The sequence below is a fragment of the Spea bombifrons genome, chromosome 10 (assembly GCF_027358695.1).
Source record: "Spea bombifrons isolate aSpeBom1 chromosome 10, aSpeBom1.2.pri, whole genome shotgun sequence".
Taxonomy (NCBI): domain Eukaryota; kingdom Metazoa; phylum Chordata; class Amphibia; order Anura; family Pelobatidae; genus Spea; species Spea bombifrons.
In genome coordinates this window covers 3,251,169-3,264,159 of record NC_071096.1, presented here as the reverse complement: position 1 = coordinate 3,264,159, position 12,991 = coordinate 3,251,169, and the positions used below count along the sequence as shown (strand labels likewise).

General features: G+C 44.1%; 1 protein-coding gene across 1 annotated transcript in view; it reads right to left on the bottom strand.

Moving 5' to 3' along the window:
• The window catches only part of OSBPL5 (oxysterol binding protein like 5), a 33,396-nt gene that overhangs the window by 13,765 nt on the left and 6,640 nt on the right, over positions 1-12,991 (bottom strand). Inside the window, exons 2-6 of the mRNA XM_053449384.1 lie at positions 5,996-6,152; positions 5,239-5,312; positions 4,341-4,427; positions 1,877-1,978; positions 416-619 (exon numbers count right to left, since the gene is read on the bottom strand). Of these exons, the coding sequence (XP_053305359.1) occupies positions 416-619; positions 1,877-1,978; positions 4,341-4,427; positions 5,239-5,312; positions 5,996-6,152 (624 nt within the window). The remainder of the gene's footprint in view (positions 1-415; positions 620-1,876; positions 1,979-4,340; positions 4,428-5,238; positions 5,313-5,995; positions 6,153-12,991) is intronic.

Sequence of the window (12,991 nt, the reverse complement as noted above, 5' to 3'; positions counted from 1 at the left end):
TTGGGGGGAGGTCAAGAAAAATCTTTCATGAAAACCCGTTGGAATACTGGTGCTTCTCAGCTCCGTTATCAGACGTGACCTACATTCTGCGCATGGGAATACGTTCTTATAGAATATACACCGGAAATAGCATCTTATGCAACCTCAAAGAAGACTAATTACAACCAAAAACGACAAACCTTCTTCAGAACGAAGGTAAAATGAGCCTAAAGATCTCAACATTTTTTTTGTCCCCCCCGAATAAATCAAATAAATCAAAAGCTGAGCTGATATAATATTTTTTTAGATTAATTAAATAATATTATCATTTTAATTTATCAATTCAATAAATAAAATGATTAATAATAATAAAATATTTTAGTAAAATTAAATTAATAGAATGAATTTTAATGATTTTTCTCTGTGCATGAATTACCTTGACGGCCCAGATTGACTGATCCAGCGGGTGATAAAGCTTAAAGCAAAACCCATCCTTTTTCGACGGCCTCTCTATCAGTTCACAGGAATGTAAAAGCAGCGTTCCCACCCACTGACCGATCTTTGGCGTTTTATATATTAGAAGTAATCCCGGTTTCAGAACGCACCACAGCTTAGTCCAACTCTTCAGCGTTCCGCGGATCTAAGAAATACATCAATATATAGAATATATATATTAAATTATAAAATATACAATAGGTATTATAGAAAATATATATATTAAATTATAAAATATACAATAGGTATTATAGAAAATATATATATTAAATTATAAAATATACAATAGGTATTATAGAAAAAATATATATATTAAATTATAAAATATACAATAGGTATTATAGAAAATATATATATTAAATTATAAAATATACAATAGGTATTATAGAAAATATATATATATTAAATTATAAAATATATAATAGGTATTATAGAAAATATATATATTAAATTATAAAATATATAAGGTATTATGGAAAATATATATATTAAATTATAAAATATACAATAGGTATTATAGAAAATATATATATATTAAATTATAAAATATACAATAGGTATTATAGAAAATATATATATTAAATTATAAAATATACAATAGGTATTATAGAAAATATATATATTAAATTATAAAATATATAATAGGTATTATGGAAAATATATATATTAAATTATAAAATATATAATAGGTATTATGGAAAATATATTAAATTATAAAATATACAATAGGTATTATGGAAAAAATATATATTAAATTATTAAATATACAATAGGTACTATAGAAAATATATATATTAAATTAGAAAATATATAATAGGTATTATGGAAAATATATATTTTTGATTTTAGCGTTTCAAGATTGATTCCATTAAAAATGTAATTGATTAAAGTGGATGATTAAAAAAAAAGAAATTATCACTTATCATAAAATTATTCCAAAATAGACATTTAGCATTCCAAGAATTCCGGAATTCTCTTGTTCAGAGTTTCTGTTATCCGTTGTGAATTATTACTATTTTTGACCTTTTATCAAAATGTAATAATTGTGATAATAATATATAAAATAAATATTACTATTATTACTATAATATATAAAAGTCATTTTATAGGGCACAGAAAAGACAGGAAGATAATAACGGGAATGGAATAGAATATGCCTGTTTTAGTGCTACATAGATCTGCAGATCTGCCCCATCCGGCCCCATCTTGTATTCCCATTTTTCCTGCTGTAGAGACTCAAACCTTAATCAGTCGTTGGTCTCGTCTTAGATTCAGGAGCCGTATGTCTATCCCATGCATGTTTAATACCCTCACTGTATTACCCTCTACCACTTCTGCTGGGAGGCTGTTCCATTTTTCTACCACCCTCTAAGTAAAGCAGAAAAGTGTTCAAGCAGCGCACCTTTAGCCAGTCTGCTACAATCACCACACTGGGGTCTTTTAAAGCACTGAATAGCTGCTTGGTCGCTCGCTTCTTCTCTTGACGGTAATTTTTCTTCTGTACCTGTAAAAGTCAAACAGAGATCTCAGCTCCACAATAATGATAAGATCTGAAGTACGGGTGTCAGTCACTGATTTAACACAGGTGAAAAATACCCCATGTTTGTACGACGTACTTTTATACAGAAATGGGGACTGAAGCTTTAAGTCTGCTGGCTGTGGTTCCAGTAAGAAAGGGGTTCATTTCGAATGATTTCAAATTGCTAATTGTTTGTGTTATGTCCAGGCGCGTTACCGGGTATGGGAGCAGGCGCGTTACCGGGTATGGGAGCAGGCGGGTTACCGGGTATCGGAGCAGGCGGGTTACCGGGTATGGGAGCAGGCGGGTTACCGGGTATGGGAGCAGGCGGGTTACAGGGTATGGGAGCCGGCGGGTTACCGGGTATGGGAGCCAGCGGGTTACCGGGTATGGGAGCAGGCGGGTTACCGGGTATCGGAGCAGGCGGGTTACCGGGTATCGGAGCCGGCGGGTTACCGGGTATGGGAGCAGGCGGGTTACCGGGTATGGGAGCCAGCGGGTTACCGGGTATGGGAGCAGGCGGGTTACCGGGTATGGGAGCAGGCGGGTTACCGGGTATGGGAGCAGGCGGGTTACCGGGTATCGGAGCCGGCGGGTTACCGGGTATCGGAGCCGGCGGGTTACCGGGTATGGGAGCAGGCGGGTTACCGGGTATGGGAGCCGGCGGGTTACCGGGTATGGGAGCAGGCGGGTTACCGGGTATCGGAGCAGACGGGTTACCGAGTATGGGAGCAGGCGGGTTACCGGGTATGGGAGCCGGCGGGTTACCAGGTATGGGAGCAGGCGGGTTACCGGGTATCGGAGCAGGCGGGTTACCGGGTATCGGAGCAGACGGGTTACCGGGTATGGGAGCAGGCGGGTTACCGGGTATGGGAGCAGGCGGGTTACCGGGTATGGGAGCAGGCGGGTTACCGGGTATGGGAGCAGGCGGGTTACCATGTATGGGAGCAGGCGGGTTACCGTGTATGGGAGCAGGCGGGTTACCGGGTATGGGAGCAGGCGCGTTACCGGGTATGGGAGCAGGCGCGTTACCGGGTATGGGAGCAGGCGGGTTACCGGGTATCGGAGCAGGCGGGTTACCGGGTATCGGAGCAGGCGGGATACCGGGTATGGGAGCAGGCGGGTTACCGGGTATGGGAGCCGGCGGGTTACAGGGTATGGGAGCCGGCGGGTTACAGGGTATGGGAGCCGGCGGGTTACCGGGTATGGGAACAGGCGCGTTACCGGGTATCGGAGCAGGCGGGTTACCGGGTATGGGAGCAGGCGGGTTACCTAGTATGGGAGCAGGCGGGTTACCGGGTATGGGAGCAGGCGGGTTACCGGGTATCGGAGCAGGCGGGTTACCGGGTATCGGAGCAGGCGGGTTACCGGGTATGGGAGCAGGCGGGTTACGGGGTATCGGAGCAGGCGGGTTACCGGGTATGGGAGCAGGCGGGTTACCGGGTATGGGAGCCGGCGGGTTACCAGGTATGGGAGCAGGCGGGTTACCGGGTATGGGAGCAGGCGGGTTACCGGGTATCGGAGCAGGCGGGTTACCGGGTATGGGAGCCGGCGGGTTACCAGGTATGGGAGCAGGCGGGTTACCGGGTATGGGAGCAGGCGGGTTACCGGGTATCAGAGCCGCCGTATTAACGCCGCCCGGGAAAAAGGTTTATTTGAATTATAAAATGCATCACAGCTACTTCCAAACAGAGCCGTAAATCAGAAACCATCGTATCGTTTTGTACAGAGGACTCCTCCGGGGCCACCGCAGTGCACTAAGGGTTAATTTGTTCACCCAGATCTTAGCCAAAGGCCTAGGTCCTTAAACCCCAGGCGGCCGCGCAGCGAGTGACCGGAACATCCCAATTATTCCTCTCCCTCGCATCTCGTCTGTAGACAGGGATGCGCTGATAATCCCATTAACCCCAGCCGCGTGACGCTCGCATTAAACCTTCGGGCGAAAATCTCTCTGATTCCAGAATCTGAGCCGTCTTTAGTATCTTATCCAGAAACGAGGGGCGTCTAGAACGAGAGTCGGTGTTTTTGATGGAATTTTGCCCTTCGTGGATCTGGTGGGTCGCACCCAACGAAGGCGAGTCGACACGCGGACCTCCTACTGACGAAGCCCATCAGGCTGAAACGTACGTCTGGGGTTGTCGGTTCCGTCACGCAGAGGAAATTTGCCTCACATTGCGGCTCTGGACTGCCCTTTGGGGCGGAATCAGACCGATCCATCAACGGAGATCTTAGCTCTGTAACGGCGCAAGAGAACTAAGGCGAGAGGCGGGGAACGCGCCGCAGGACAGGCTGAGGAGCCGCTCTCCGTCCTCGGTGAGTTCATCTCGTGACCGGTCAGCGCACTCACCTTCAGAGCGTCTGTCCTCGCTGATTTAGTCGTGGGAGACGCGCACTCCTTATCCGCCCCGTTACAGAGCTTAAAGTTATTATCCGTCTGAAAAACAAAGAAAGCCAATGTCGGTTTCCCCAAATCCTGCGCTTTACGGTTCTGTACGCCGAATAAACACGCGTGTGTCTAATGTGCACCACGGGAGAGGCCAACCTACACAGAAACATAGAACCTGCCGGCAGCTCGGCCCCATTCGGCCCCCGTCTAGTCTACCTGAGTGTGACAGCTCCCCTCCAGAAGCTCTCATTAATCACGCTCATACATTATGAAACCTTTCCTCGTTAGAATTAATATTTTAGCTTCTGGGACGAGAATCTATGTTGCGCTCAGAATTTGTTCATTTCCATATCACCGGCGTCAGCGCTTCCCGGCGTGATTAATGCGTTCGGCGCGCATGCCGTATGTTTATTGGAGCCGTGACCTTAATTATTAATGACGGGGCTGTTTCGGGGGTATTTAGCTGCAGTTTCTTCACTTTATATGATTGGCTCCAAAATCAAAGCACTAAAGCTTTATAATCATTTTATTATCCGATTTCCTTCGTCTGTCGCTCGTCGTCCCCAAATCCACCAATTAATATGTTAGATTTTATTTATAAAGCGCATTCGGCCCGTCTATCTGCCCGTTTTGCCGAGATCAGTCGTTGGTTTCGTCTTAGATTCAGGAGCCGTATGCCTATCCCATGCATGTTTAATCCCCTCACTGTATTACCCTCTACCACTTCTGCTGGGAGGCTGTTCCACTTATCTACCACCCTCTCAGTAAAGTAAATCTTCCTTACGTCACATCTGCTGTGAAACGCCTGTCAGGTTTGTGGTATTAATTTGCCGCTTTGGATAGTAAGAGGGAACAGTACCTTATTAGCAGAATTTGGCGAAGGGAGAATTTCATCCTTCAAGACCGGTGAACCAGGGAGGTCCTTATTGTTTCCTGATGTTAAAAAACAGCATTTCAAGGGTTAAAGCGGTTGGAATTTTTCCTAGAGAAAAGCAATTCTTTTTTTAGATATATATACCATAATTCTGCTATTTCATAGACTTGTGCAATTACATTTTTTACCAATTGTATTAAATTAGTTAATTTGAGTACAAATGTCCAAAATCGAGGTGAGACCCCCAACAAACAAACAACAAGACAGAAGAATCAGGGTCTGACATGGTGCATCCACTTTTTTTAAAGCTCTCCTCCGCTAAACCCCCGGTAATAATGGCCCCAACAGAAAGCCCAACGCAGCCAATGGACGTGAGCAGGGGCCACGGAGGACAAAGTGGTGTTGAGGAGCCCCAAATACTCGGGAAATATGGCTTCCTCTCGTTTAATGACCTTCAGGCACGCCATGAAATCTGGTGCTAGATGACCGTACAGCCAACAAAGCTTTAGAAAGCCCACGTTACCATGGAAACCTTTCACGTGTAAGTGGGTAAAAACCCAACAGGAAAATGTTCCTCAAAGGGCCTTTATGTTGTGATGTCACGAACGTTCACATGACATAATACATAGAGACCCGATGTACGTCAGAGGACTAAGCTTTACGATATGAGTAACCGCGTCGTCGCCGGCTCATCATTAGGATCGATTTGGAAGAACGGAATAAACATTCTGGAAATCCTGACCTTCGTCGAGGGGCGCGATCTCGTTCTCAGCGCTGAAGGACAGATTCCGCGTTAGATTGTTTGCCTCATTCTTCTGAGCGGTAATTGCTGTGGGGCAGAGGGAGAGCCGCCGGCGGATATAGTTCTCTTCCTTCATCGCGTGAGTCGAAGACGTTCTCTGCAAGGAGAGAACACAAAAAAAAATAATAGTAATAATAATAATAATGATAAAAATAATAATAATAATAATAATAATGCTAAAAATAATAATAATAATAATAATGATAAAAATAATAATAATAATTATAATAATAATAATAAAAATAATAATAATGATAAAAATAATAATATAATAATAATGATAATGATAATAATAATAATAATAATAATAATAATAATAATGGCAAACCGAGTCTAAAAATACCAGAAAACGTGAGACCTGGTCGTGGTCTAGTGGTCTAGTCAGGTGTAGGCCGGGCCACCCTAGGCTACTCCGCGGCGATAAACGTTATTAAACACAAACAGCCACAGCTGGCGCCAATAAAAGAAAGAATGAACTTACATTAAATCAGGAAAAATAAAGATAAATGGAGAGACGGAAAATAAAAGAGACGGACGGACGGATTTGTCTTGGTGGAACGTCATGGAGGCTCCACCAACCTGCACTGATGGAATGAGAATCAGAATATATGAATATAGATCCCGATATGTTTCACTTTCTGTGATATAAGTACATTTAGGATTAATAAACTGGATTGAGTTCATTTATGGATGAATAATGAAGCCCCCGCGGCACCACTTTATCTACGAAAGGCGCAGAAAACGTCATCTTCCTCTCTGTCGCTGCCGCCTCCGGCCCCCGACGGACGAATGAGCGCCGAATACTTTATATCCCCGGTGTCGTTATTTATTTCCTGGGATTCTGAGCTCCGATTCCGGCCGATTTCGTCCGTTTTAAATACTCGCAGGCGATGATTATCAGCGAGTCGTCGGCGCTCAATGCACAATAACAAAAGCTCACACTACAGCGGATCGGAAAAATGGACGTGTGTAACAGCGTGAGCGACACCCCCCACCCCCCCCAACCCCCCCGAGGCGGTCAGGAGGAATTCAATATAATCTTTGGTGGAAAAAATCAGAAAATTCCCACTTAGACAAAAAAGTCTTTTTGGGGTGTTGGTGACAGCGTTAGAATGTTAGAGGACCGATACGTTTATTCGATTAGCACATAATAGAAGGACGCAAAAAAAAGATTTCTAACAGTAATAAGATAAAAGTGGGCCATATTTCTAAAAATTCTCAATGTGGGGCGGGCGCCATGGAAACCAGTGCCACAAAAGTAAAAAAACATATGTATCAAAGAAGTGGAAAAAGAACTTGGGCTGCTAAATAGAGAGTTAAAGAGTTACGTCTGTAGCGAGAATCGGGTAAGAACCTCTGAGTATCCGATCACCCCCCCCCCCGTTCCTCATCTTTTATTTAGGTGCAAATCCTTCTAACTTTGGTTCATTTAATGAGGTTTTATTTAAAGCCAACTTTTTGGACTTTTAACCCCTTGAAATTGACCTACCCTGACCTTCTGTGTAACGAGAGCCTCGAGCACATGATGCGGAAAGCGACCCCATTTATTTCAGCCGAGGAGCGGTGAGAATCATCGATGGAGGAGGAGAACTGCAGCTCTGGAACTGCAGCTTCTCCTTAAGGCAAGAACTTTTAAAGAATGCATAATGCATAATTTAATGTGCATTCTTTTTTTACTTCATACCATCCCTTAAAACATCCCCAGCCCAGGGTATCTTCTCATCGGGGAAGGTTTGAAGAGACTCGGTGCTGTTACCGGGGTGGGAGACGGGTCAGGCTTTCGCCTGTCGCTTGCTGAACCCACAAGAAGCTGAAGCTTCGATGAATCATCTGGAGCCGGTACACGTTGGGCTGATGGGTTAACTGATCACAGAGGTGTTCAAACAAATACTGTAGGACTTGATAGTATCAATAAAGAATACAAGATACAACAAAAAAACCTAAACAAGCATTAAAAGCGACCTTTTAAACCCAAAAAATCCTCATTACGCTTATTCAGGCGCTCCATAAAGTTCAGAATTATATCGACTTTAACACCATCGGCAGAAAGTATCGCGACCTCCGATTCTCGGGATCTCCGTGATCCTTCCTCCCTGTTGATATCTCTTCCCTGCTTGTTGCTGATTGGTTCAGGCAGCTTTTGTAATGGTGAAGGGAGTGGAGAAGAAGAGAGAAAGCTTCATGGACATGGATCTCAGCTACCGAACCAATTTGGCTAATCCCCCCCCCAAAAAAAACCATAGTTTTAATAAATAAATACATTTATTTAACCCTTAAAGCCGCGATGGCGCCAGTTCTGTTTCTGCGCGCCGTTAACCTTTAGCGGTTTATATGTCCATATGATGACCGGTGACGCCGGTGAGCGTGTGCTTCATATGAAGTGTGTCTGGAGTCCATCACGCCGCGTCTTCTGTAACTCCCAGTGAAGCCGGCGCTCGGGTTTATTACCGAATCTGTATTCCGACGGGGAGACTGAGGAGCCTCTGGGTTCGGTTTCATCGCTTAATCACCCCAAGCTGTGCGAATTCGCAGCCGAGATATCCCCCCCACACACACACCAGCCTTCTTCTTTCATTCATTAACTTGATGCATTTTATCCATCAGCCGGACCGAAACGCAGCCCTCCCCGGGTTACAAATAACTGATAATTCTTCACAAAACCCATAAATCTCCATGACTCACCGCGAGTCCAAAGCCATTAGCCGGAAGCATACAGGTTTTCCTTTTAATCAACGGTCTGCGCTGAAAGCCACGTGAGAATATTCCACCAGAATTTACAAACCTGCCGGCAAATCGGCCCCATCCGGCCCCCGTCTAGTCGCCCGTTTCTCCTGCTGTAAAGACTCAAACCTTAATCAGTCGTTGGTCTCGTCTTAGATTCAGGAGCCGTATGTCTATCCCATGCATGTTTAATCCCCTCACTGTATTACCCTCTACCACTTCTGCTGGGAGGCTCTTCCACGTATCTACCACCTCTCAGTAAAGTAAAATCTTGCATTACATAGAGATGGCATCACTTGCTTCTCCAGATTTGTGGTGACACAAACCCCATCGCACAATGTACAGATCACAACCGCAATCATCAGGATGGAAAAACCTCATACTTTCAGTGCTACCTTCCTAATCTCCTCCACCGCAGATGTAACAAAGACAACGCGGGGACTCCGACGATGGCTTTCCTGCCGCGTTCTCGTTATTGTGAACACAATCTAACCAATTAACCACAATCTACGCCTGCCTCCCAGTGGTATAATTAGCATTTTTTTGTTACATTGGATGCTATAAATTCCCGTGGCAGTATCTGTGTTATTCGTGAATATTATGGATCGGCCGCCCGGTGGGGATACAAACAAGCAATGTTACCACTTATCTCGAGTTACCTAATTCTGCTGATTGCAGGCTTTCTGCGGCCAGCTGGATTCCCGAGGCGCCTTTTATCTGCTAGATTGTATTCTCGGGGGGTTGGAGATCCGTGAGATGTCCCCTCGCACTGGAATAATAACACCGGGAGGAATCGTGCCGAATAAAACACAGAATCTGATGGCCGATAAGAACCATGAGGAACATCTAGTCTGCCTGATTTCAAACTTTCCTATTTCGGGGTAACGTTCCTGAGATGCAGAGAGCAGATCCTTCTTCTGCAGGACCTCAAACCCCAGCCTAAGTCACCTCCTTAACCTATCCACCAAAGGCTACGATGAGTTGGCCTCCAAGTTGAGTTGTTGACCGATATCAAGACTACGTTGAATAGAAAGGAGCAACTTTTCACCAGGCCAACCAGATGACGCCCTAACTATACCTCAAAACCACCTGACAGTGGGGTTGCGTCGGCGGATGAGCGGCTCATCCAAGATCAACTTATTGAAGATAAAGCTCAGTGATTGAACCTCCATGGTCTATCATTACGGGGGCTTCATAGGAACTCCGAAGGTTCTAAATAAGAACCATTTCCACCCAAAGTTTGCTCCTTTTTGTTTTTTTGAGGTTAACCCCTTAATGACAAAGCCCGTACATCTACGGGCTCAAAATGCATTGTTTTCAATGGGTGTCCTTAAGGGGTTAAAGAAATTCCATCAAAATGGCAACTAAGCTCATAACAATTTCACCCCAAAGGGGAGGAAAAATCCCATGACTACAAAGGCCGTCAGATCAATCACAGCTATGTAAAATAAAGCACGTCCCCACGGATGCCCTACTACCAGAAAGTCCTACATCGCGTGGTCCGGATGCAAACCCGTCTCGAGACACGCGCATGTTTCCAATTGGATTTAAAGACAACACAAGGTCACCCCGTCTCCTGTTTGATGTAAAAAGCAATATTTCCCTGTAGCTAGCAGCGTTTCCATAATTATTTCAGCTCGCTGCTTATTCAGGTTAACCCTTTCCGCGTTGCTGAACCCCGAAGAATACTTTACACACGGCCATAGGCACCGCTGCTTTGTTTACAAACAGAACATATAAACATTCCGTTACAATATATCTCTTTTCCTTTGTGTCTTGGGATGTTCGGAATGTTAAGCGCCTCTCGCTGTCTGATTAATTGCGTTGTCATTGGATTGGATACACAAATGGATTGTTCATCGCTTTGGGCAACAGTGGAGCGCTATATATATATATCTATAAATAGATATATATATATGTATATAAATAAATATATATATATTAATTACGCATCTTATATCAACCTTGGTGTTTTATTCTGCGCTCTAATTTAATAATTCAAGGCGTTAATCATCCTCTGGTAACTAAGGATTCTGCAGAACATCCAGTAAAATTCCTGTATATATAATTATTATATTTGTTGAATTTTTTTTTTTTTACAGATTTATTATTATTTTTTATTTCTATATTTATTTATACACGTGGAAATATTCATTGGAATTTCTAATTATAAAGTTCTTTTATTTAATGTAAACCGGATAGACGAGGCATGGTGTTTGGGGTCGAATGTATGGAAATCCCGACTGGTTTCATCGGAACGTCGTCCTTAAGACAGGAGACAGGACGGTTTCTGGTACGGAGGAACGCGTCGGAAGGAAAGGTCACGACTGAATTAAGTGAGATGGGGTTTTTTTTTTTTCCCAGCGAATGTTAAAATTTCTTACTCGGTGCTAATTACTAAAACTTCCCATATGTCGCAGAATCTGGAGCATGACGGCACTCGCGCATATGGCGATGGGTGTTTATTTTAGAACTCTAATTTTGACTTATTTGTGTTAACCCTTTGTGTGCCTTGCAAAACTCAAACGATTAAGCGGAAGGGCAGTGACCGGTTTTAGTAATAAAGGGGTTTTATTTGCCGTATCGAGGGTCTGTAGGAATCTTATTAACGTCACACAAGAAGCTAGCTGGAGATGGCGTGCTGGAGGTTCTGCGCAGGCTCTGTGGGGGCTTTGTGGTGGCAGAAAGAAGCAGGTGATGGTGGCAGATGCAGTATTGGGGTCTGTGGTGGGAATGGCATTAGGTTCAAAGAGATCAGTAAGGGAGTTACTATGTACTCCTATTCCATACCTACCAACTGTCCCTAGTTTCGGATAACCGGGGAGCTGCCTTTTTGCGGGCTGGTTGGCGTACCTGGGAATTCTCTGGCTTCCCCATTGTGTGTAGGAAGCCCCGCTGACATTGGGGGGATGCGCCATTTTTGGGGGACCTCAGTTGTGGCTGTGACGGGGCCACCTTGCAGCATTAAGGTCACGAGGTGGCTATTCAGGTAAGGCAGGTGGGTTGCCATGCTTCCGGCACTGCCCACTTCAGTGGCTGGCCACGCCCTCCCCACCTGTTGCCACACCCTCAACCCAGGGTACGCTTTTCATTATGCTGCCATAAACAAGCGGGGGCTACGCAATCCACGCTCCCGTCACCGGCCGCCATCGTTCTCAAAACAAGCGGAGATTTAAAAAACTAAAAGCAAATTGAAATTAGATGCGTTTCATATAGAAATAGAAAAAGGGCTTATTTTATGTGTAAAATCCCGTGGATGAAAATCCTTTAATCTTCCCATATATTATAAAAAGTGGACGGTTTCTTTGCCGAAGCTTTAATCCCACAACCAGGATTTAAGGATGGAAATCCCTTAATCTATTCATATAGCATAAAAGAGTTATTTCTCTGCATTTAATATATAAATCCACAAATGTGCGGGGAAGGGGATTCGTGCTGTCTATTACAGGGTTAACTAGATAGTGAATTCATTTGCATATTACATGAGATATTTAAAGTGTTTTTATACTCTTTTTGTCATATTATTTGGAAATTGGACATTTGGAAATGATTATATATTATCACTCCCATCACTCCTGTGTTCCAATGGCCCTTTATCACTCCCATCACTCCTGTGTCCCAATGGCCCTTTATCACTCCCATCACTCCTGTGTTCCAATGGCCCTTTATCACTCCCATCACTCCTGTGTTCCAATGGCCCTTTATCACTCCCATCACTCCTGTGTCCCAATGGCCCTTTATCACTCCCATCACTCCTGTGTTCCAATGGCCCTTTATCACTCCCATCACTCCTGTGTCCCAATGGCCCTTTATCACTCCCATCACTCCTGTGTTCCAATGGCCCTTTATCACTCCCATCACTCCTGTGTCCCAATGGCCCTTTATCACTCCCATCACTCCTGTGTTCCAATGGCCCTTTATCACTCCCATCACTCCTGTGTTCCAATGGCCCTTTATCACTCCCATCACTCCTGGGTTCCAATGGGACGTTGTGTTCGCTGATCCAAGAAAATAAACCCTTTTGTTATTATGTTACAGCCAGAAATATCTTTGTTTTCCATCAAAACAGCTCAGCGACCCCAAACTTCTGAACGGTAATCTATTAATATATATATTTTATTATTTATTTATGTATTATTGATTTTTATTGAACCCCGATCTGTCTGCGTTTATGACGCCTCTGCTGTCTTTCGTATTAATTGAATAGAAAGGAAG